We start from the raw sequence: 25,032 nt of genomic DNA, 5'->3' as shown, positions 1-25,032 counted from the left end.
AACATTAGATATGCTCTCCAAAAACATGAAAATTGAACAGTAGCAGTCCCAAGTATTTAAAATATGTGATTTTGAGGCGGGGGATGGTGACAGTGCTGGTGGTGTACCAAAAGAAAGACTCATAGACAATTTATTGAATAAATTGTATTAAATGTAAAAAATTGGTTGCCGGTTTCTTCTAAACACTTCTTTATTTGACACCCAATTTTGAAACATTCCTAAGGACTGTAATTGTTTCTCTGATGTTAACAAATTCTGATATGAGTTTCCTTTAGACTATCTTTGGCCTATAGGGCGTGACTTTTGGTACACCATCATACACACATACACAATGCATCATATGTCTGTAATGAAGAGGGCTCCATACTGTAGTCTCTAAGTCAAGTCTCTAAAGATGATATCATGTTCAAACTCACAAATGATCCAAAAAAAGATAAGATGTGAAGGGTAGATAGATGTTCATAAATTAGATAAAACTGCTTTGGGGGGGGGGACAACTCTCACTGGAAATGTTTCTTGGATGAGAAATGAAACGTCTTCAAAGAAAAACCAGAAAGTCCAGTTGCCTCTTGAAAAAGCACCTTTGGGACAACCATGACCTGGATGACTGAGAATCTCCATAGACAACTCTCACTGATCAGTTGTATAAACTTGATGGGATATCTAGAGGACCACAGATTCTGTGTCTCTGCCTAAGAGGAATCTGTGTGCTTGTTGGCTGGGAGGTCTAATTTAACAGAGTCACCTCTTCATGGATCACTGTCTTGTCAGGTGAAGAGACTTGCACACCTCAAAGAAAGTATGAGCTAAGCCATGCAGGGACACCCAAGACAGACAGGTCATAATGGAGAGTTCTGATACTGGAGAAGAGATGACTACCCACTCCAGTATGCTGGCCAAGAACCCGCCCACAGATGGTACCAAAAGGCTAAAAGATATGATGCCAGATAATGAGCTCCTCGGGTCAGAAACTGCAGAAGATAGTGGAGGGCACAGGGGTGGGTCTGGCATGCTATGGTCCAAGATGTTGCAAAGAGTCAGACACAACTTAGCAACTGAACAACAATAACAACAAAGAATCCTGGGTTCCTTATTTTGGTCTAAATGAGATCATCCTAACAGTTACTGTAGTTCAGGTTTATTAGAATAGGTTGCAGAGAAATAAGTGTTTGGGATAGGAGAAAAAACATCTCTAGTTTCCTGAAGGAGTCCCAGCAAAAATCAGCTGCCACAAAAATCAGACCTAGTAAAAAATAATTAATTGATTCATCAAAAGGGAGGGAAAATACAACCATTAAATTGCAGAGAAAGTAGGAATATGCTTTTTTCCCCTCCATCTCTCATAATGGGAAAATAAAGAGAAAATGGGCACAAATTAAATGACGGGACTTTTTTCCCCCTACCAGTTATAAAGATTACTACATAATGGGCAAAGAAATAGAAAATAGAATACAGAAAAATAGGATTGATAGATTCATGAAGAATATACTAGCAATAACTACAGTCATATTTTCGTATAACTGCTTTTAAACTCATTGAATTCGGTACTCAACACATTTTGATGTGGAAATTTTGTCCCGGTACTTGTCATTTGTTTGGTATTTGACGTGCAAGCTAGAACTTGTTGGGGTCAGTTGCCTCACAACTCACTATCCTTTCCAGCCAAAACAAAGGGTCATGCATTAGTCATGTGATAGTTCTTGCCCTGTGCACATTCCCTTGCAGTATTATTTTAGCTTCTGTGATCAATTGGTGTATTTTTGTGCGTTAAATTTATTTACATTATTCCTATGGGAGGGAATTGTTTGGTACTCACCATTTTTGGTACTCGTTGTGCCTCCTAGACCCAATTAACGAGTACCAAGTACTATTGTACTAGCCATGAAGGTTCAATTTGGGTGTAGAGTGCAGAGATTAACAATTTGACTGAACTGTTGTTTCCATGTCTCGCTTGTTGGTTTCTCATAAGTATCTAATCTGGACTGATCCAAGAGGATTTGCATTGGCTGTTCTCAAGTTCATCTCTTATTTTTTCCAAGGGTCTCTTCTCTGGCAGTGGAACTAAAATCATACAACATAGTCTAAAGCAGCATTTCTCAATCTGTTGCTATCCAGATTTATTAGTGTGAAACTCATGGAAACACCTACATCATAACCAACAGCATGAAGTTGGGAATAAATGGCTAGAGAAAACTGAAACATAGGCAAGGGGACTGGAAGAAAAATGTAGAAGGTGTTAGCCCAGAAATCTGTTACTCGGGGGCTCAGATTTATCACAAATGGCCTATTAAATTTGGGGGAGTCCCTTTAGGTCTTTCTAGTATCTGTTTTGTTGTACAAGTTTAATTTTAACTGGATTTTCCTTGGTCCTTTAGTTTCAAAGTTGCTTGGGGCTTCTGTCCTGAAAATTAGGACAGATTCACTATGTTAAAGTGGTACATTGCTTACAATATATCTAAGTGAAAGTTGTGTGATATTAACTGGAGGGATCCAAACACTGAGCAAGATTGTTAAAGTAACCATGAGTCCCACCTTAGAGAGGACAATTCTATATTAAAACTTAGCTTAAAGATTAAAAATTATAATAAGAGAGGACTGGGGAAATCTTGAAACTTCAGAGAAGATTCTATAATAGAAAGACAGAGTTCAAACCCATTTTTGAATATATCCTCTCCTTAATGCAGTGGTTCCCAAACTTGGCAACTTTAAGACTTGTGGACTTCAACTCCCAGAATTCTCCAGCCAGCTGTTGAAGTCCACAAGTCTTAAAGTTGCCAAGTTTGGGAACCACTGCCTTAATGGGTTGTTCAATCCAAGCTCTTTGGAAGAAGAATACAAGAAGGAAATGCAGGGACTTCAAACCAACTTATTTATACTAAACACATAAATAGCAGATTGAGTATATACACACGTCACCTGGTTACCTGCCTTTCTTTGTATTTCTAGTTCAATCCAGTAATTCTTTCTAAATTTGCCTCAATAAATGTGAATTATCATAACGTCAAATTTACCCATTTATTTAGCAATAGCAATAGCAATAGCAGTTAGACTTATATACCGCTTCATAGGGCTTTCAGCCCTCTCTAAGTGGTTTACAGAGTCAGCATATTGCCCCCAACAATCCGGGTCCTCATTTTACCCACCTCGGAAGGATGGAAGGCTGAGTCAACCTTGAGCCGGTGAGATTTGAACAGCCGAACTGCCGAACTGCAGTCAGCTGAAGTAGCTTGCAATGCTGCACTCTAACCACTGTGCCACCTCAGCCCTTTTTACATATTTTACATATTGGCTGCCTTAATGGATTCTTATTCAGCCAGGTTGGATTTGTTTAAGACAAGGGTCAGCAACCCACTGCTCTGGAGCTTCATCTGGCTCTTTCAGCCCTCTGCTGCAGCTCCCTGTCACGCAAAATATGCGTCACAACCGCCAATGTTTGACACTTGCTGGCATGCGATTCATTGAGCTTTTATTCAGCCATGGATAAATCCAAGAAAAGTTTCAGAAGAAAACAGAATGTTTAATTCAACTAGATTTGCTAGTTTTGGGGCCACTCAGGAAATAGTGAGTGTTAAGGGTTATGTGGCTCCCGGTGTTTTCTTTTCTGTGGAAAACGGGTCCAAATGGTTCTTTGAGTGTTTAAGGTTGCCGACTTCTGGTTTGAGATAAATGCTGATGTATACCTGAATGACCACTGATAACCAGAATCCAACAATCAAGGATCACAGGGAAGGATATGTCTCTCTTTCAGCATAGTTTGAGACCTGTCTGCTCAATGATAGTGAAAAGAATCTGCCACAAAAGAAATTTAGGATTTAAGCAATTCTCAGGATTCACAAAGACTCTAGCAAGGAGATATCATTTGGGGGACAGGGGAATGGAACTAGACATAATCAGAATGGGAGATTTGCCTGTTAATCTTCTGGATCTTTTGGCAGAACAGCAATTTACAACTTTAATAATAGTGCCATATTTTCTTTACTCAGGTTGTGGGAACACCTTGTCTGCCTTGGTTGATTTTGAAATAAAAAATGCTACGCTACTAAGCCTAGAGCACCACATATGCCAAGGGTCCCATCTCTTGGCTACATTGTTAAAGGGCCAGATATTTTGCTCTTGTGTATACTTTGAATTAGATGTTTTAATGTTCTCTGCTCTTTTAATTTTGTACTGTTTTTATTGTTTTTTTAAAATATTTTAACTATAATATATGTTTTGAATTGTAAGCTGTCCAGAGCCATTTACTAAGATGGGTGGATATAGAAATCAATGAGTCAATCAATTAATCAATCAATCAAATAGACAGACAGACAGACAAGCAAGATTACAATTGTATAGTACTTGGATATTTGATAATCAGAAAATCCCATGAATATAGGCCAAAATGAAAAGTTTTTTTTTTAAAAAATAGAAACACAATAGCAAACCATTTATGTACCAATGGCCAGGAGTTGAGTCTAAGGTGAAGAAAGTTTACTTCCATTTTTATTTATTCAATATATTTGAAATTCTTTTAATAATTCTGGTACTCATGAAGAATCAAAATGCTGTATAACAAAACCAATGGGAAATGGAATACAGATATTTCAATTATAAAGAGTATTCCTAAATAGTCTTTTCTAATTTGGTGGCCTAGCACAGTTATTGGGCTTCATCTCCTGTAATCTTCTAGATAGCTGATATAGAAACGTGGAATTAAACATGGTCATTTCGAGAGTCCAATCCAATCTACTGCTTAAAGCAAAAGTTTAAATAAATCATCCTTGCTAGATGGGTATCTAGTCTTTTCTGGGATTCATCTATTGAAGGGGAACCCACCATCTTTCTAGATAATGAGTTCCACTACCAAACTACTCCTACTGTTTTTTTCCTATCATTAAATCAAAAGCTACCTTCCTTCAACTTTAATTTGTTATTTTCTACCTTGATTTAGAAAATGAGGGATATGTTTTTATCCTTTTTCTGTATGACATTCTCCCAATTTTCTTTTCTTAAGGCTAAATTTTCCTTCCATCTCTTTTCATAGGCGTTACGTTCTATAAGTATAGGTATTTCTGAACCTATTCTAACTGAATCAAATCCTTCTTAAAATCTAGCTGTCAGAAATTGACACAATATCCAAGACAGAGTCAGATCAACACAGACATTGGATAGGACTGTTATGAAATCAAAAGGAAATGTTAATGATATTTTGCCTACTGGAATACAAGGGAGTCAATCGTATTTCTTTAAGAGTTCTACTGCTACACACAATCGCAGTTTTCCAAATCCCTGTTCTTTTGTAGCTTGATACCACCCATCATAAGGAGGAGAATAAGGTGAGGAGGGAGGAATGTGAAGGTTTGCAAATAAAGTTTTATGAGAGAAAAACGTGAGAGACAAAACATCCATCCCCTGGTGTTTTGAACACATGCCAAAGTGCACACCCACTACTATAATTGGATCAATTCTTCATCCTCACAGGAGCTATCCCAGGTCCTGTAATTTTAAATTTTAAACTGCTTTCTTTAACAAACTCTTGTAATTCAATAACAGGTTCTTTTACTATTACTTCCCAATCTTCTATCTTCTGACAGAAACAGAAAAAAGACTTATTTCAAGACAAAAGATACTAGGATAATTATGACCTCCTAAGTGAAATAACCAACAACTAATTCTAATTCTTCCCCAGGAATATTCATTTATCACTGCAATCCATCAAAAAGATGGTATGATCCAGTGAAGGCTAGATTGTCCTGTACCAAAACAAAAGCTAGTTAATTCCATCACTAGCCAAAACAATTGTTTTAACCAGGTACCCTGCTGATGCGTCAGGCTGATAATATCTAGACTATCCAGCCAGCACAGCCATTGGCCGTAACAGCTGCAAGCAATCCTGGGATCGAGCCCCCTAATAGATCTGAGGAAAACTGGTTGGGAAACGTTGTTATAGGACTTTGTCTGTGTTACTTCACTGTGACATTAACAAGACAAGTTTGAGGGCTGGGGTGGGTGGAGACTTTCCATTTGAAATCGTACTCCTCGCACTGCCATTGTTAGGAAGACTCTTGGAAATGAAAAGGCTTTATTGTTGTACTTCCAGGGTCCCTTCATTTCTTGCTCCTGGCCTGGCTTGCAATCTGGAAAGCGGCTTTAAACCTTCCACTTCAATATTTAAGGCAGCTGAGGACGGCTTTTGGAGCTCAGCGCTCAGTAAACAAACCTTCTCTTAAGCCAGGACTGCTTCATTTTGACTAAACCCTAACTAAACAAGGCGGCTTCATGAAGCAGAGACTCAACAGCCTTTGAGGTGGCCTCAGGTCCAGCTTCATTAACACCTTTTAATCCCACTGGCCAATTTTGTATTCTCTAAATTATCCTTCCCAGGCTCAAACGTGGCCTCCCCAGGCTGTTGCAACAAGGCAAAGAACTCTGCAAGAATGTTTTGCTCCTCCCAAGCACTTGAGAAAGTTTTTCCTATTTGGGTACGAGGAAAAGGGGTCTGTTTTCCTGACTGGGGCAGCTACTATAAGAGTTTGTGAGGGCCAGCACCGATGAATTAAAAAAAAAAGGAGGGGAAAGAAGCCCGAGAGTCCCAAAACAAAGCTTGCACTGCTGATTTGTTTTATGGAAGGGGAAAGCTGTCCTCGAATCTGCTTTTCTGATAGACAAAAAACTTCATGCTGTAACACCCACGTTACACCTATCCTCCGCGAGCTGCACTGGTTACCGATCGGTCTCCGGATACGCTTCAAAGTGCTAGTCGTAACTTATAAAGCCCTTCATGGTATTGGACCTGGGTACTTGAGAGACCGCCTGCTGCCAATTACCTCCCAAAGTCCCATTAGATCGCACAGGGTCAGCCTCCTCTGGGTTCCGTCCACCAGCCAATGCCACCTGGCTATTACCCGGGGAGGGCCTTCTCTGTGGCAGCTCCGGCCCTTTGGAACGAACTCCCCGCAGAGATTCAGACCCTCACCTCTCTCCAGGCCTTCCGGAAAGCCGTTAAAACCTGGCTGTGCCAGCAGGCCTGGGGTTGATGAGTTCCCCTCCCCTCTCGACCTGTGTGGCTGTGTGATTCTTGGTTATTTTAATCACTTGTGTTGTGTTCTATGTTCCCTTTCCCCCTTTGAGTTGTTCACCGCCCTGAGTCCCTCCCGGAAAAGGGTGGCATACAAATAAAATTAATCTGAATCTGAATCTGTTAAAATAGTAGTCCAGCTCTTAACTGGAGGAAGGTGTCACACTGTTCTTTGTAGACAGTGCCATTAGCAATGAGGGAGAAGAGAGACAAACGTCCTTTGAGCACGTCACTGGCTACCCTCTTCTCTAGTGTTGGACTCCTTGGTTATTTAAACCAGGGGTCTCCAACCTTGGCAACCTTAAGCCTGGTGGACTTCAACTCCCAGAATTTTGCTGGCTGGAAAATTCTGGGAATTGAAGTCCACCAGGCTTAATTGGAGATTAGATTAGATTACTTTATTTGTATGCCGCCCTTTTCCCTGAGGGGACTCAGGGCAGCTCACAATTCAAGGGGAGGGAAGGACAAACAAGTTACAAACATGAAGACAATACATCGTTAAAAAGCACAACAGTCATACTATTCGAGTGGGGTTGAAGTCTTTAGCCCCAGGCCTGTCGGGACAGCCAGGTTTTAAGGGCTGTGCGGAAGGTCTGGAGGGTGGTGAGGGTACGAATCTCCACGGGGAGTTCGTTCCAAAGGGTCGGAGCAGCCACCGAGAAGGCTCTCCTCCGGGTAGTTGCCAGTCGACATTGGCCGGCTGATGGGATTCGGAGGAGACCTAATCTATGGGATCTTATTGGCCTAGTGGAGGTAATTGGCAGTAGGCGGTCTCTCAAGTACCCAGATCCAATACCATGAAGGGCTTTGTAGATGACAACTAGCACCTTGAAGCACACCCGGAGATCAGCAGGCAGCCAGTGCAGCTCGCGGAGGATAGGTGTTACGTGGGTGAAACGAGGTGCACCCATGATCGCTCGCGCGGCTGCATTCTGGACCAGCTGAAGCCGCCGAATACTCTTCAAGGGCAGCCCCATGTAGAGCACATTGCAGTACTCCAGCCTAGAGGTCACAAGGGCACGAGTGACTGTTGTGAGAGCCTCCCGGTTCTGGAGAGTAATTACTGGAGACCTCTGATTTAAAGGAAAGGCATACCCCATGTAGAGTGAATCATAAACTGGATATTTAAAATAATACTGTTGTCCAGATCATCACAGGCCTATTCACATCCAGAGCCCAGGATTCTTCCTCTCCTTCATTCCACACTTGGAAGGTGAATTGTATTCCAGCACAGATAAGGAAACGGCTGCTTCTGCTATGTCTCAAAATGGACATAGTAGCTCAAAAAGTTATTCAATAAGCTGCAATTGACCAGCTTCATATACCATGATGATTAAGCTCCCCAAAAGCCCCCTTCTTATTCAACATCCCGTATCTTATAATCTGAATTTTCAATTGAATGTGACTTCTTATTCTCATGATAAAAGGTATTATAGGTAGTTAAACTAAAGTATTAGAAACCAACTAAACTACTGTATATTTTAGCCTAGATTGTTCTGCAAATCCAGCTCCTGTGGTTAATTTCTTGCCAATTTAGAAAGCTCATTGAGTAAAACCATGGTCAATTTATCTATGGGGAAAATGGATTATGCTAATGTGAGAAATATATGAAAATACTTAATATTGGCAAAAGTGTCAGATCTTTCCACAAAGCAATAGTTGAGAATCTATATTCATTAGCATGAAACTTAAGCTCAAGATAAAATCTAGTGAATTCCAATTGTCTTCCATGACAGCAACTTTGTTTAGTTTCTTATACACAACAGTGTCATCAGTGCCAGTGATGCCCTGTGTTTGTCATGTCTTTTCATTTTTGCACCAAGCTGTGGACAAGGAAAGTGCAAATTAAGTTGTAAAGGCGCTTGTGCTTTTCACTGGAAATATTCTGTTTATAAATTTGGTCATTTCAGATCAGCATGGAAGCAGATTAACAATGTATTTTCATTACCTCTTATAAAAAGGCTCCAACAAGGAGAAAAATAGTATAAATGTATGGAATGTGGAAAGAGTTTCAGAGTGGGTAGGGAGATTACTTTATAGAAAGGGATCCATACAGGATAAAAACCATATAAATGCTGGGAAGCATTTCAAACAGAGCAGTCAATTGACTTCTCATAAAAGATTCCATATAAATGTTTAGAGCGTAGAGTGGTTTTAGAATTGGAATATGTTGGTTTTGGTTATGCTGCATTGTGGTAGGATCTGTGTATTTTGTTATTGGTTCTCTTGTTGTTATGTTTTTAGCCTATGTAAAGTTACCTAGTGCCACTGTCTACAACTTGAGTGGTGAAAGAAATCAGTTAAATAATAATAACAACAACAACAGCAATAACCTCTCATAATTTCCTAGTGTCATCATGGCTAACTGTAATTTTCCTCTCATAACTATTATCTATCCCCGGTTGGGCTGGGAAGTTGAAAAGTATCTTGGAGAAGTACCAGCAAATTACATTGCCAAGAAAATTATATGGATCTAGCCAGGAAGTCACCAGAAGTCAAACTCAACTTGGAGAGTTGACTGTATCCTGCTTTTGTTCTCTGGATACTGGCAGTGAAATGATACAGTTGCTTTAAAGAGCTGCCAAACATATCTGGAAAGATCTGGAAGGATCTGTTTCCATTCTGAAGCTCCCTTTTTCTTTTAAATCCAAGGCTTCTACAGCCCTAATACATAGTAGTTTCCCATTTAATTTTATCCTAGAAAAATCTTTTAAGGAAAGTAAAACTGAGTTATGATGATTGGTTCAAAGTGTATTATGTGCTTTAATTGATATGACTGAATTTCCCATGGGTTTATCCTTTATAGCACCTTCCTTCCTTCCTTCCTTCCTTCCTTCCTTTCTCTCCTTATTTCTCTCTTTCTTCCGATGGTGAAATTGCACTATTTCACTTCACTGTTCTAAATGTCATATCAACTTAGAAATCAAATCCTTCTTCTCCTCCTGTGGAAAAAAACTGTGTTGAAGTTCTTCAGGAACTGTTAACACCCTTTGTCCAAATCCAGCAGCAAGCAATAATATAAGCAGCCGTCACAAAAATAAAACCATGAATCATGCGATTACAAATTCTTCAATGGGATTGACCTGGGACTAAATCAGAGGATTTGGGGCACATAGAACAACCCTTGCTGGATAATCCAGTAGAAACCTGTGTGAATCCCAGGTTGTAACGCCACTTCCAATAATCATAGAAAAGCAATGTTTTAACAGCCCACAAAGCCTTAGCTCTGGATAGCCTAAAATGGCAGTTGTTCCATCTCACAGGTAATACACAGACTCCCTAAGTTATCGTGTCTGTCAATCTGGCCCCAATAATATACCAGTTTTCAATCCACTGGTGGCTAACAGAGCAGCCGCCAGTTCCCATAGCAACCTAAACAATATTACCCAGGCTTAAACGGATTCGGACGATATTAAAAAAGCAGCCTCTTTAGGAATTCCTGGAGCTGAGAATTTTAATTTTGCGTAATGCGAGCTGACACTGTGTTTATGAGACACTCGCTGACTGTTTTCTTCAATTAGTGCAAAGAGGAGCGGATTTGTTTTCGAGGCTTAAGGGGGAAAGCATTATTGAGTTATGGATAGAGGCAGGTCACCCTGTCACTGCCATCAATTCCATAAGATGTAAATTCAGGGGAGATTTCTAGCGAATGCTGAGGTTTTTTAGTCCCCCAAAGATAACTATAGTACCTCATTCGTACAAGGGGAAGAAGAAGTCATGGACGGGCTGATTTCTGGGCAAACTTCAACTGTGAAGTGAGGTAACTTCCCTGGTACTCTCTGAGCTGGGTTGTCTTCTTGCAGACATTTCATTACCAAAACATCATCAGTGTCATATAGGTAACATCATCAATAGCACTCATGATATTACCTAATTTGGGTAATGAAACATATGCAAGAAAACAACCAAGCTCAGGGAGCACCAAGAACAGGGGGGGGGGGTCTACCGGTTTGGACGACCGTTAGAATCCGAGGTGGTGCAGTGGTTAGGGTGCAGTACTGAAGGCCACTACAGCTGACTGTTATCTGCAGTTCAGTGGTTCTAATCTCACCGGCTCAAGGTTAACTCAGCCTTCCATCCTTCCGAGGTGGGTAAAATGAGGACCCAGACTGTGGGGGCAATATGCTGACTTTGTAAACCGCTTAGAGAGGGCTGAAAGCCCTATAAAGCGGTATATAAGTCTAACTGCTATTGCTATTGCTATTGACTGCAAGGCGAGAGTGAACCAGTTCTCTGTTTCTGTGAAAGTGGGCCCACCCCACCCGCTGCCCCCGGGTTATACTGACCTTTATTTCTGCTTCTGAAGCCCAGCTGATCAGCGGTAGCAGATTGAATTGCCACCCCTCAGCTGTTTCACTTGCTCCTTTCCTTGATTGGACTGCGGAAGTTCAATTTTTGCTAAACTGCACGTGCGCGTGAGAGCGAAGCAAGAGAGCATGTGCAAATCGCGCATGAAGTGAACCGGTTGCTCAGCGGGTGGGAACCCTCCAGGGGTGGGTTGCTAATCCCGTTCCAACTGGTTTGGTTGGAACGGGGCCGGCGGCGTCCTCGTTCACGCGTGCAGTTCACGCATGCGTCTTAGCGCCTGCGCAATGCTCCAGCTGCTCGCGGAGACTCGCGCAGATGCTGTATGTGCCATCCAGCTGCTCATAGAGAATCGCGCAGGCGCTGTATGTGCCATGTGCCTGCGTGGAAGCGCAGAAGCCTTCAAAGACCGGTAAGGAGCGCAGGCGGGTGGGTGGGCCCTTCGCCGTTCCCGGAAATTACTTACTTCCGGGTTCGCCAACCAACCGGTTTGCAGGGACCGCCGCGAACCGGTTGAAACCCACCCCTGGAACCCACCCCTGACCAAGAGCCCCCTCATTTCAACCCTGAACTACAAACATTCTCTTTTATTAAATAACTTCCCCAAAGATGGTTCTTCCGGAAGGAAGATACGCATAAGTGCCCACCCCCAAACTCCCAAAGCTTCATTCAGTATTCGAGGAAGTGAACTGCCCAGGCCTTCCATCCGTTCCCCATCCAGAAGATAGCGGTTCTGATTTTCACAGAGTAGAAAGAATCTGGCAAGGGTAAGGAGACAATAATAGCTGGCCTCTCAAGCAGGTGGCAACAAAGCAGTCGCATTTTCTCTTTCTGTCTGCTGTGGGATCCCCTGGCTCTTTGCAGCCCAGGTATGGTAGGCTTCCTGATTGGGTGGTTGAAATAAAACTACTCTCCTTGGCAGACCAATAGGACGGCAGCCTGTGGTTGGACCGAAGAGATGCAGGCCATGCCCAAAGCCCAAATGGATCGCTTCAAAGTTCTGCAAAGCAAGGAGGCCTTTAAATAGCAATAGCAATAGCAGTTAGACTTATATACCGCTTCATAGGGCTTTCAGCCCTCTCTAAGCGGTTTACAAAGTCAGCATATTGCCCCCAACAACAATCCGGGTCCTCATTTTACCCACCTCGGAAGGATGGAAGGCTGAGTCAACCCTGAGCCGGTGAGATTTGAACAGCCGAACTGCAGAACTGCAGTCAGCTGAAGCAGCCTGCAGTGCTGCATTTAACCACTGCGCCGCCTCGGCTCTCTCAATCTCTCCTGTTTCTATCTTATGCCAGTATGCTGGCTGGGTGTTTGCTTGTGTGGGCTGAATGCCCAGAAAATAGACAGAGGAATGGGTGGCAAACTAACTTTGAATTCTCTCTGTAACCATCGATTTTGTAAAGCTTCCCAAAACATATACGGCTGGTTCTTAACTTATGTCCATAGTGGAACCCCAAATTTCTGTTGCTAAGCAAGGTGGCTGTTGAGGAAGTTGTGCTCCATTGTACAACCTTTTTTTCCATAGTTGTTAAGAGAAGCACTGCAGCTGTTTAGTGAATCAGACAGTCATTAAGCAAATCTAGCTTCCCTTATTGCAGGGGGTGTCAAACTAGATTTCATTGAGGACCACATCAGGGTTGTGTCTGACCTCAGGCAGATGGCGGGGGGGGGAGACATTGAATGTTTGAATGTTTGAATGTTTATTTTATTTATATGCCGCCCTTTTCCCCCGAAGGGGACTCGGGGCGGCTCACAACTCAAACCAGGGAAGGGGTGATACAGACAAAATTAAAAACGACACAAAACAATGCATAATTTAAAACACACGATAGTCATACCATTCGAGACGGGGGCAACGGTTCTTTAGCCCCAGGCCTGTCGGAACAGCCAGGTTTTAAGGGCTTTGCGGAAGGCCTGGAGGGTGGTGAGGGTTCGAAGCTCCACGGGGAGTTCGTTCCAGAGGGTCGGAGCAGCCACAGAGAAGGCTCTTCTCCGGGTAGTCGCCAGTCAACACTGGCCGGCGGATGGAATTCGGAGGAGGCCTAATCTGTGGGATTAGGGTGGGCATGGCCAGCTTGACGTCACTCGTGTCGGGGGTGCCTCTGCCAGTGAAAAGGGGCTCCTGAACTCCATTTTCAGATACCACGGCCTCCTGAAACCCTCTACCAATGAAAACAGAAGTCAGGAGGGCCACACACAGAAGTTTGGAAGTTTATTGACATTTGTATGCCAGCCACTCCCTAGGGACCCTCCCTAGCTCCGCTTTCACTGGCAGAAATACTGTGGGCCGGTCCTTCACTGTTTCCAGGGCAGGCCTGGGGCCAGATCTAAGTACCATGTGGGACAGATCCAGGCCCCGGGGCCTTGAGTTTGACACCCCTGCCCTATTCACTTTGCTTTTGGAAGCTGGCTGAGAAGGTTAAAAATAGTTATTCCATGACCCTGGAGTGCTGCAACCACAGTAAATGCCTGCCGGTTGCCAAGCACCCAGGTTTTATGATTTATAGTTCACTTTATTGTCATTGCACATGGTACAACGAAATGAAATGCCATCTTTATTATAAAAATAAAAACACAAACGTACATCCTTTACATTCTACATAATTGATCTATTATAATTAATCATATGGTCATAGGGATGCTATAAAAGGCTCGGTCATAAGTCACTTTTTCAGTGCTGTTTTAACTTCAAACAGTCACTAAGTGAATGGGGGCAAGTTAAGGACTACCTCAACTTACTGTACACAGTCAAGAAGATATTGCACTGATTTTGAAGCAGCCAGAGTAGTAGTAGTAGAGTGGCATTGTGGTTAATCCTTTCCTTTCCTGCCTCTCTTTTCCTTCCGAGTTCCTATTAAAGCTGTTCTTACAGTTTGCTACTTCTCTGGTGGCAGTTTTCTGAAATGGAGACAGATTTGTAAAATAAATAAATAAATCTACATATTCATTTAGGCATAATATTTAATTAATTAGTTATTTTACCTCATGTATATAGCCATGTATCTCACTGAAGACTCTGGACGATGTACAAGAAAGCTGAGACGGGTTGGCTGAGGGACAAAGGAGAAACGGAACATTACCTTAGCTGGAACTTATGGTATATGTGGGTGACAAGGAGAACAGCAGGGACTTAAAATGGGGAAAGTTAAAAGTGAACATGGGTATTGTAATAGATCCCTGAACTTTGTAATGAGAAGATGTGGCTTAGAGACCTAACAATGAGGAAGGAAAGAAAAAAGTTGGGCTGTGAATGACTGTCACCGCGGGGGGGGGGGGTGTTGTATGTTTAAAATTGTATTTGTATTTGTATGTTTTACTCTTTAAAAAATGTATAACTAATAAAGATTACTTTAAAAAAAATCCCCAAAAAAAGAAAGCTGAGACAATCGTGTACCATATGATTTCTTCTATGTTGGGAACATTTCCATAGTCAATAGCTGAGGGAGAGATTTTTGTGCCATGAAATTATGCCTGCAAAAATATGGATTACAAAGTGGCAGTAAAGAGTTTTATATATCTTACTACCGCCATCTAGTGTTCACTTGGATTTTGCAGTTCAGATGGCATAGGCATATGTAGCAGAAAAAATTATTTCTCTCTCTCTCTCTCTCTCTCTCTCTCTCTCTCTCTCTCTCTCTCTCTCTTTCTCTCTCTCAGAGAGAGGGGGGAGGATAGAGAGAGATGTTGAGTTATTGTTGCCTCCTGACAACTGCCAAGCCCTTACAATTTTCTTGCCAAGATTAGAAAACTGATTTGCCCTTGCCTCCTTCCTACGGCTGAGAATGAATGATTGACCCAAAATCACTCACCTGGCTTTGTTCTTAAAGCTGGACTAGAACTCACGGTCTTCTGATTTCTAGCCTTGTGCCTCAACCACTACTACTCCAAGCTGGTGGTCATAGCTGTATTTTAATCAGTCTTATGTTTCGGCTGAATTTGTTTTAGCTCTTTTAATTTTTTTTTTACATAAGTTTATTTTATTTATACATGTTTTGTGTATTGGTATTTTGACTTGTGAGTCACTGAGAGCCACGTATGGGAGAGGGGCAACTATAGAAATTAAACTCAATAAGTACGAACAATATTTACATCTGAGTAACCATTGGCATATTCTTCCTTTGGCTTCATTCCTGAAGTCACATTGCCATTTGTCAGCTGGTCCAGAATGCGGCCGCGTGAGCGATCGTGGGTGCACCTCGTTTCACCCACGTAACACCTATCCTCCGCGAGCTGCACTGGCTGCCTATTGGTCTTCGGATACGCTTCAAGGCGCTAGTCGTCACTTATAAAGCCCTTCATGGTATTGGACCTGGGTACTTGAGAGACCGCCTGCTGCCAATTACCTCCACTAGGCCAATAAGATCCCATAGATTAGGCCTCCTCCGAATTCCATCAGCCAGCCAATGTCGGCTGGCAACTACCCGGAGGAGAGCCTTCTCGGTGGCTGCTCCGACCCTCTGGAACGAACTCCCCGTGGAGATTCGTACCCTCACCACCCTCCAGACCTTCCACGTAGCCCTTAAAACCTGGCTGTCCCGACAGGCCTGGGGCTAAAGACTTCGACCCCACTCGAATAGTATGACTGTTGCGCTTTTTTTAACGATGTATTGTCTTCATGTTTGTAACTTGTTTGTCCTTCCCTCCCCCTGAATTGTGAGCCGCCCTGAGTCCCCTCAGGGAAAAGGGCAGCATACAAATAAAGTAAAATAAAAAAAAAATCAAATTGTCCTCCCTGCCCCTTATGCTGAGGCAACCAGATTTGGGTTGCTGAACTCCAGAGAAACAGTTGTATGGACTATATAGCAATAGCAATAGCAATAGCAGTTAGACTTATATACCGCTTCATAGAGCTTTCAGCTCTCTCTAAGCGGTTTAGAGTCACCATATTGCCCCCAACAACAATCCGGGTCCTCATTTTACCCACCTCGGAAGGATGGAAGGCTGAGTCAACCCTGAGCCGGTGAGATTTGAACAGCCGAACTGCAGAACTGCAGTCAGCTGAAGTAGCCTGCAGTGTCTATGTCCAGGTCTGTAAAGATGTGGTGGCTCAGTAGCTAAGACGCTGAGCTTGTTGATCGAAAGGTTTCCAATTCGGCAATTTGAATCCCTACCGCCATGTAACGGAGTGATCTCCTGTTACTTGTCCCACCTTCTGCCAACCTAGCAGTTTGAAAGCATGTAAAAATGCAAATAGAAAAATAGGAACCACCTTTGGTGGGAAGCTAATAGCGTTCTGTGCGCCTTTGGAGTTTAGTCATACGGGCCACATGACCATGGAGACATCTTCGGAAAGCGCTGGCTCTTCGGCTTTGAAACGGAGATGAGCAGCGCCCCCTAGAGTCGTGAACGATTAGCACACATGTGCGAGGAGAACCTTTACCTTTATGTCCAGATCTGGTAGCCTTAAATATGCTTAAATACAGGAAGCAAGCCCAGTTTAAGAGATAGTCAGATACTTTGTAGCTTTGATACCATAATATTAAACTTTCTGATTTGAAGAGTATATTTAGGTTCAAGTTAAGCATCTCAGGTAACCTCCAACCTCCTCCATGCATGCTAGACTAGAGTTCCCAAAATTCTTCAGTCAATATGGATGTCAGTTGCAACTTCTGCTAATTTCAAGTTCAACAGATCTATAAAGATATCAACTGAGAATAGTAGAAAACAGATGTAGTCCATGAATGTGATGAGAAAAGGTGGAGAATGATCTCTACCTTTTCAAATAATGCATAGGGACTTATGAAATACTAATTTTCACCTACTATTCCTTGAAAAAATTTTTAAAGAAGCAGAGCAGAAAAAATATTCTGTTCCAACTAGTTCCTTCCTGTACCAAATATTTATGTTCCAAAAATATTCACTCCTTGCTTACAGTCTGCTATGGTCAATGTTCTTCAGACCTGAAGCATTTTCTCAATTTACCTAATTGGAAGAAATAGCTAATTATGCATGTGAGCTTCATTAAAAAAAAAAAAAAGATTGACCAAACAGGTCTCCATGGATAAGAAAACCAATATCCTACAGGAAACAATGTGTTGTATATTCTTGATTTCTTGGAATAGCATGTTTCATAACATACTATTTTTCTCTGCATATCATGAACATTTAACGCAGGAAAAGACGCTAATAATGATTTCCCATGTATTCCTCAAAAGGCACATTACAATGAACTTCTAAAAACTGTCTCTGTTACATTCACCAACAAAAGTGAGCCTAGTGTCTTACATATTTTTGGTTTCAGTTTAAAAAGGCTAAACCAGGTGCAGCTTGAGTACAAAGTGAGTATCGAAAATATGTTTTAAAAATCTCATTTTTTTAAAAAAAAAATGGTTTCCATGTGGAGCAATTAACTCTTTGAAGACAATTGTTGAAGATATGAATGCCAATTCATTCAGAAGCCAAAAGTGGTAGGCTGCACAAACAGATATATTGAGGTTAACTTTGCCTACCAAACAGTGGGGGGTTCTGGATCCCGTTGCAACTGGTACAGTGCAATGGGGCCTGGCGGCCCGTGGCACGACAAAACCGTGCTCGACTAAAGCGCACCCGATTAAACCGCGTCGCTGATGTCATCAACAAAGCGACAACAGCGAGCGCGGAGAAAGAAGGGCGCTTTAAATAGCATTTTGAAAGCAAGCCGATTCAAGTTAAGGTAAGGGTTAGCTTTAGGGTTAGCTTTAGGGTTAGCTTTAGGGTTAGGTTAAGGGTTAGGGTTAGCTTAAGGGTTAGGGTTAGGTTAGGGTTAGATTAAGGGTTAGGATTAGGTTTAGGGTTAGGTTAAGGATTAGGTTTAGGGTTAGGGTTAGGTTTAGGGTTAGGTTAAGGGTTAGGTTTAGAGTTAGGTTTAGGATTAGGTTTAGGGGGATTAGGTTTAGGGGTTAATTTTAGGTTTAGCGTTTACAGCGTGCTTCTGTCTCCGTGCTGTTGTCGCCCTGTGGTGACGTCAGCTATGCGGTTTCGTCGAGCGCGCTTTAGTCGAACGCGGTTTTGTGGTGGAACCCTGGCGGCCACCTCATAAATCTGCACAGCACGCACGCACACGCACTCACACACACACACATGAGCAGCACGCACACAGCACACGTATGCACCCTTATCTCCTGCGACACTCCAGCTGCTCGGCGGAGCATCGTTCAGGCGCCGTACGCTGCGCATGCGTGCGCAGATGGCCCGTTTCCTTCAAATACAGGTAAGGAATGAGGGCGGTGGGTGGAGCTGGAGCACCGTACTGGAACAGTATCCGGTGCTCCCGTTAGGCACCGGTACACCCGTACCGGAGCGTACCTCCTGCAACCCACCACTGCTACCAATGTAAAATATACTGTATTTAAATGACTGGTTATTGCTGAGGAGAAAAGAGAAAATTGTGTGGTTCTGGCTTGTGTTTTGGTTGAAAGATAAGCGATAGTGAATTGTTTTTGTTTTGTGTCTGTCCTGTAAGAGTTTCTGAGCTATTGGGAGTCGAGATTACTTTATCTGAATCATGACAAAGTGGAATTTCATCAATAGTATCTCTAAGGGCTTATATTTTTCCCATCATTCAGTTATGTTCTGTTGAAAAATGGGTGTATCCATGATACTCCAAATGTTGCTGAACTACATTTCCCAGCGTTCTTTTCATATTGGCTGACGCTACTGTTATTTCTGGTTCATCCACATCTGAAGGGCCACGTGTTCCACCCACCAGTTTAATGTTTTCATCTTTGCTAGCAAACTTGATGGAGAAGGCAGTTGGCAGATGCCCAGGAGATATGGATGGAAAAACAAGAGATTAGCTTAGACACAGAAATAAATCACTGACATTGAGCCTGGAAGTTGGTACTAACTTCAAAGAACTTCTCTGCCACTAAAACTTTGAGATTATTGTCTGGATAATTTTATTTTTGAACAAAATTTGTCATCGCTGCTGCATCCAAAGTTCACTACAAAGGAATGCTCACATGTTGGTGTTTCTTTTCTACATCATTTATATAGCTGCCCACCTTTCAGAGCTGAAAGATATATCTACATAATTCTCAACATTGTCCTCCAAACTCTTTTATAAAGTTCTGGTAATTTGTACTGGCTACAGTTCTGCAGAATTGCAATTGCAAAGAGGAAAGGATGATTTAGAGTTATGTGTGGACATGGATGTTACATTCGTTGGCATGTTCTTAAATCACATTCATGCTCTGAATCAACTTTTGTATTCTGAAACTGTACATACATGTTACCTCTAGGAATTCCCCTGGGCCAACATACAATAGCCGGTAGCATTTATCTGCCACCTCTGACTACTTGCAAACTAATATTTGCCAGTTTCTGACAAGCGACATGCAATAGGAGTGACATTCTGAGGAACAAATTTGACTTAGTTCTAAGAGCACACTGTCCACTTTATACCCAGCTTTATTTATTTGTTTGGTTGTTTGTCAAACATGTACAAGATAGAAGATATGACTATGAACATGGACAAAAGAAATGAATACAAATAAATGGGGATAGTAAGACAGGGACAGTAGGCACGCTGGTGTGCTTATGCACGCCCCCTTTACGGACCTCTTAGGAATGGGGTGAGGTCCACAGTAGACAATTTAAGGTTGAAGCTGTGAGGGTTAGAGCATGTAACAATGGTGTCAGATAGAGCATTCCAGGCATTAACCACTCTGTTGCCGAAGTCGTATTTTCTGCAATCAAGTTTGGAGCGGTTTACCTTGAGTATTTGTGGTTAAAACATCTGTACATACTTGTTGGGGAAAAAATCATAAAGCAGTTTATAATTAAATTCAAACAATTAGATATTGATAAAAGCATATTAAAATGTTATGTAAAACATACAAAACAAAATAATAGTAAAATAAAATAATAACAGAGTAGGAGCAGGTTTTTTTTTTTAAATTAAATGTTACTGCAGCATTTCCCCCTGGGAAAAGTACTGGATTCTGAAGTCAGATTTTGAAATGACATATGGAGATCAAAATCCCAGTTTCAAAATGCACCCACTTTCTCTTTTCCACCAAAAGTTTATTTTGTCTCCTCTTTCACATGCATCTTATTATATTTCTATTCTGTTCCCCCCCCCACCAGGTATTCAGGGAAGGGTGTGTTAGGAATATAATCTAACGGTTGGGTTGGCAATATATAAATCATGTAACAATGTTGTACCTGTTTCTTTAAATCATGCTGTAAAATGTGATTGGCTGCTGTTTTTCCTCAATCGGCCATAAGAGGGAGCCAGAATGACTGTTAGCTCTCTGTTTGTTGGATGCTGGGCTGATCTGATCTGAGTGTTTTGAAAGCTGGCTGTTAGAAAGTGAGGAGAGCTATTGTAAGTTTGACAACTGCTAGCAAACTTTGAGTACTGAACTGATTATATGATACTGGACTATGTTATTTGGATTATCCCTTAACTGAAAGACATTGATGACTGACTGTCTTATCCGTGTATGACTTGGACTGTTTGATGGACTCTGATACCTCTATTTTAGTAAAAGCCTATTTAAACTGCAGTGTCTCTGTATGCTGGTTTGTGTGTTCTCCAACACAACTCTCACAACGTTTCTCTGAACGCGCTCGTTCTCCCAACGGGGAGCTTACTGTGAAGTTATCATCCAGCCCTCTCCCAGAAAAAATGAAATATCCTAGGAAATATTGAAAAGGCAGAATGTTTCTCTGGATGTGAAAAGAAGCATGTTTTAAAAGACAGAATAGTTGCCTGTAGCTTCCTGCCTACCCCCACTTTGTCAATAGGCCCATTAAGACTAGCCAGGCTAGCCCACTTTACATAATAAAGACTTCACCAGGAGCTACAGAAAGGCATGATAATATACTCAACTGACCACAAGGCATCTGAGAACTCATCACAGCCTAGAGAGTAGCCCCCTGCATGGCCCCATGGGAGTCTGACAACCAATCAGAATACATTTCTTACACAGGAACAGGAAACAGAGAGGTGGGACTAAACAGGTTATAAAAAGCCTAGCAAGCCCCTCCCTCAGCCCTTCTCTTCTTCTCCACCAACATTGAAGCATGTGATCACCTTTTCTGTTCAGGGCTCAAGCCATGTGGCCCTGTCCAACAATAAACCATCTTTCCAAGCAGCCTCCATGTCTCCAATGTCTTCTTCCCCACTTGGAGCTGAACCCAGAAGGACATTTCTTTTAACATTACCTAACACTGTGTGTGGTTTTTCTCTCCTTTCTCCACTTCATTCTCAGAATAACTCAGCAGAGATGGAGAGGAGATGGTCTGTGACCATCTCTGGCGAGTTTGCTGGGTGTGTGGGAATTTGAACCCCGATCACCCTGGCCGACACTCTCTTTCCAAAAGTGCTTTTAATTTGCTCTGGCTGTTTGTTTGCCTGTCTGCCCGCCTCACACCTATATGCCTCCTCCTTTCTCAGCCGCAATAAATCCAAGAAAGAAAACGAGCAGGCATCTTGTCTCGTCTCTTTCTCTCTCTCTCTCTCTCTCTCTCTGGCCGTCGGAACAGCCCCAGCCTATTCAAGCAGGAGTGTAAATCCAAGCGGAGAGCATTAGGCAGGGATGAGCCCGCCCTGGTAAATCCTCCCCATTCCGCGCTCAGCAAGAGTTTGCTAGGAGGATTAACCCACGTCTTGTTCTCAATCCCGGTTTATGAGTTTCCCCGCTGGCTGGGAGGATCCTGTGTGTTTAAACAACAGGCTAATTAATCCTCATTTTATTACTTTCTCTTGTCAAGTGGCTAAAGAGAAGCTGTCAGCTCGCTGAGCCGCCCCACTCGCGTTTGTTTAGCTCCCAAATTACTTCATCAGAACCATCTGCTGCAAACGTCTTGGCTGGAGTTATTGATTTCTCTATTCAAATGCCTCGCTATGCCAGGAGGCGAAGACATTAAAAGAAAATTTTAGGGTCATGGATCCAGGACAGTGCTGTTTGTTATTTATGTCAGGGAAGGAATGCCTCTCAAACTGACAGGTGGAGTTATGGACAGAATCGGTTTACAAACCCGTTTGGAGTTAGAGAAGCAGGCAGATTCTTCAGGAATTCTCCGATTGGGGGGGGGAGTAAAGTATTTAAATTACAGGAAGAATAAATAAAACACAATCGGGAAAATACTTTGGAAAGGCACCTTTTATCAATTATGAGTTGTCTCTGTTTTATTTTAATTTTTTTTCAACGAGGCATGGCATACTTCTTTCTATTCAACATTGCTTTGATTTTACTTTTTTTAAAAAAATCCACATCCCATCTGATCCAAAGCTACTGAATAATAATGCAGTGTTTCTTCAACTAATGGCCGTAATGGTTTAAACCCATTTTAGTTTAGTAAAACTACGCCTTGATTATTCAAACGGCAAGTTTCAGCATCATTTGTGGTTGCTGTTATTGCTTTTTCTAGTTCAAAGTTACATTTTCAGGTGTCATTCTTTTCTGGCTGCAAAAGAAGGGAACAAATTTAAAATAATTTTACAGTAAACCTCAACTACAAGTGATTGCAAGAAAATGTTCCAGGAACCTTTCAGGATGATAGGGTAGGAGGTAATTGCTATAGTAGACTAGATGCTGCCACCTAGCTGGACATGTGTTCAATTTTTAAAACCGAAGGAATTATAGTACATTGAGGGATGGTTTCTTAAAATTGTTCTCACTTCTAAGTTGACTTCAGGCTGAGATATTACATCTCCTTTCTTAGGCATAAGCTGCCTCAATATTTAACATATCTACTAACAATGATCCTTGTGCTCTTTATGTTATAGTACAATCTGGGTGTTTTAAACTAATTGAGGTTGTAGAAGTTTTGCCGAATTAATATAGCTGAGTAGTAGAATGAACTGCCTGAGCTTAACGGTGGAATGAATTGAACTGAATTGCGGTGCACAAGAGAATCGCCTCTCAGTCCCACATTCAAGCAGAACATGCAATTGCGCTGAGGTTGTGACATAATATTTCAATATTTTGCCATCCAGTGGGAGGCCATGTGTTTCCTAAGGGGCCATAGGTGGTATGTTTGTGTAGTAGGGCCCAGTGGCAATCAGATAGGAAAGCATGTGTAAATTGGGGGGGAGAGATGAGCTTTAACTTTAATGCAGCTGATGTATCAATACAGTATAATAAGCATGCAAACTAGAAATCTAAAAGTCTGCAGAGGGGAACGCGATGTACTGTAGCAACTTGTAGGTCACTTCATCGGCTTCGTGCCTTATCATCTTAATTGCTTTGTCCCAATTCTCTCCGCCCCCCCCCCTCCTTTTGGTCAGGCTGTTCCAGACCAAATGCAGTGGCTGCCTCAAAGCTGTGGCTCCTTCTGAATTCATCATGCGGGTGCTGGAGAACGTCTACCACGTCCACTGCTTCTCCTGCTGTGAGTGTGAGCGGCGGTTGCAGCGCGGAGATGAGTTTGTGCTGAAGGAAGGGCAGCTGCTTTGCCGCAGCGACTATGAGAAGGAGAGAGAAATGCTAAGCGCCATCAGCCCTGCACCCACTGAGTCAGGTGAGAGAGGAGTGGTTCTGTGCTCAGCAGAGTTAAAAGAATGACCCTCAACATGTGCGGAGGGGTCCTTTTCATCACCCTGTGTCCCATAACCAACTCCCAGGCATCTGAGGCCACTGAAACACAACCCTATGTGGACAAATGAATATCCAATCCTGTTAGCTGGTTTCTTATTTCCAATCAAGAAACTTGCACAATCCTAAATACACAGTGTTGCAGGAGAAAGTCCCCATGGATGTCATGAGTTTTGCTTCCAAAGAGGCAAAATGGTAACATTCCCTGTATCCAAATTCCTAGTGTAATGCCCAGACTGAAGAATTCCACCTTCTTTCTTTGAATTCTATCTCCCTAGTTAACGCCAAAAGAGCAGATTAAAATACAGCTGGATAGAACTCCTATACCAGTGATGGCGAACTTTTTCAGCTCCAAGTGCCCAAACTGGAATACGCGCGCATACATGCGTGTGCCGGAGCTCCGAAAACCCCAAAACTAGCTGGCCAGTGCACATGCCGGCCATCTGCTTTCTCAGTTTCCGGAGCATGCATGTGCACCAGCCAACTGGTCTTCGGGTTCCCGGCGCTCATGCATGTGCGAAGACCACTGGCCAGCATGCATGTGCATGCCAGAAACTGGAAGAGCAGCTGGCAACAGCACGCATGTCCACAGTGTTCTGTGTGCCGCCTGTGGCACGCATGCCATTGGTTCGCCAACACTGTCCTATACCCTCCAGGGATGGAAAGAGAGTAGTAGGATACGCTGAAAGCTGTAACAGTGAAAAAGGCTGCACATGTCAAAATTGCTACACAGTTATGAGAAGGACAGATCTGTACCTCCTTTCCCCATAGATCTTTCTCCAGTTGCCCTGGATATAACTGTCATCATCTACATTCTGGGGATATTAAGAGCCAAACTATCTAAGGACCATCATGCCTTAGAACATCTGGATCTGGGCCAAGCATCAGAGTTGTTGTGGTTGGGCACCTGCTAAAACCTACATCTTTTCAGGGGACCCATTATTGACCCAAGCCCATTTCTCATTTTTGGTTAGGGGAAATGCCTAGAATCAGTGAACCGGCTCTGCTTCCTTGCAATCCAAATCCCCAATTAGAGAAGAGAAGGGAAAATGGCTATAATGGTCTGGGGGTGGGAGTGGGTGGGAAGGAGCACATACGGAATCTAGGTTGCTAGAACCCCATCTAATTATAAACTGTGCATCT

At 42.5% G+C, this 25,032-nt stretch overlaps 1 protein-coding gene across 1 annotated transcript in view; it reads left to right on the top strand.

Annotated features, from left to right (window-relative positions):
- Window positions 1-25,032, top strand: part of LOC116504512 (LIM homeobox transcription factor 1-alpha-like) — a 94,542-nt gene that overhangs the window by 60,602 nt on the left and 8,908 nt on the right. The window contains exon 3 of the mRNA XM_032211548.1: window positions 23,583-23,815. Coding sequence (XP_032067439.1) covers window positions 23,583-23,815 — 233 coding nt within the window. The remainder of the gene's footprint in view (window positions 1-23,582; window positions 23,816-25,032) is intronic.

The sequence above is a fragment of the Thamnophis elegans genome, chromosome 2 (assembly GCF_009769535.1).
Source record: "Thamnophis elegans isolate rThaEle1 chromosome 2, rThaEle1.pri, whole genome shotgun sequence".
NCBI lineage: Eukaryota > Metazoa > Chordata > Lepidosauria > Squamata > Colubridae > Thamnophis > Thamnophis elegans.
The sequence above is the reverse complement of the archived record's forward strand: the minus strand, read 5'-3'. Positions and strand labels throughout refer to the sequence as shown.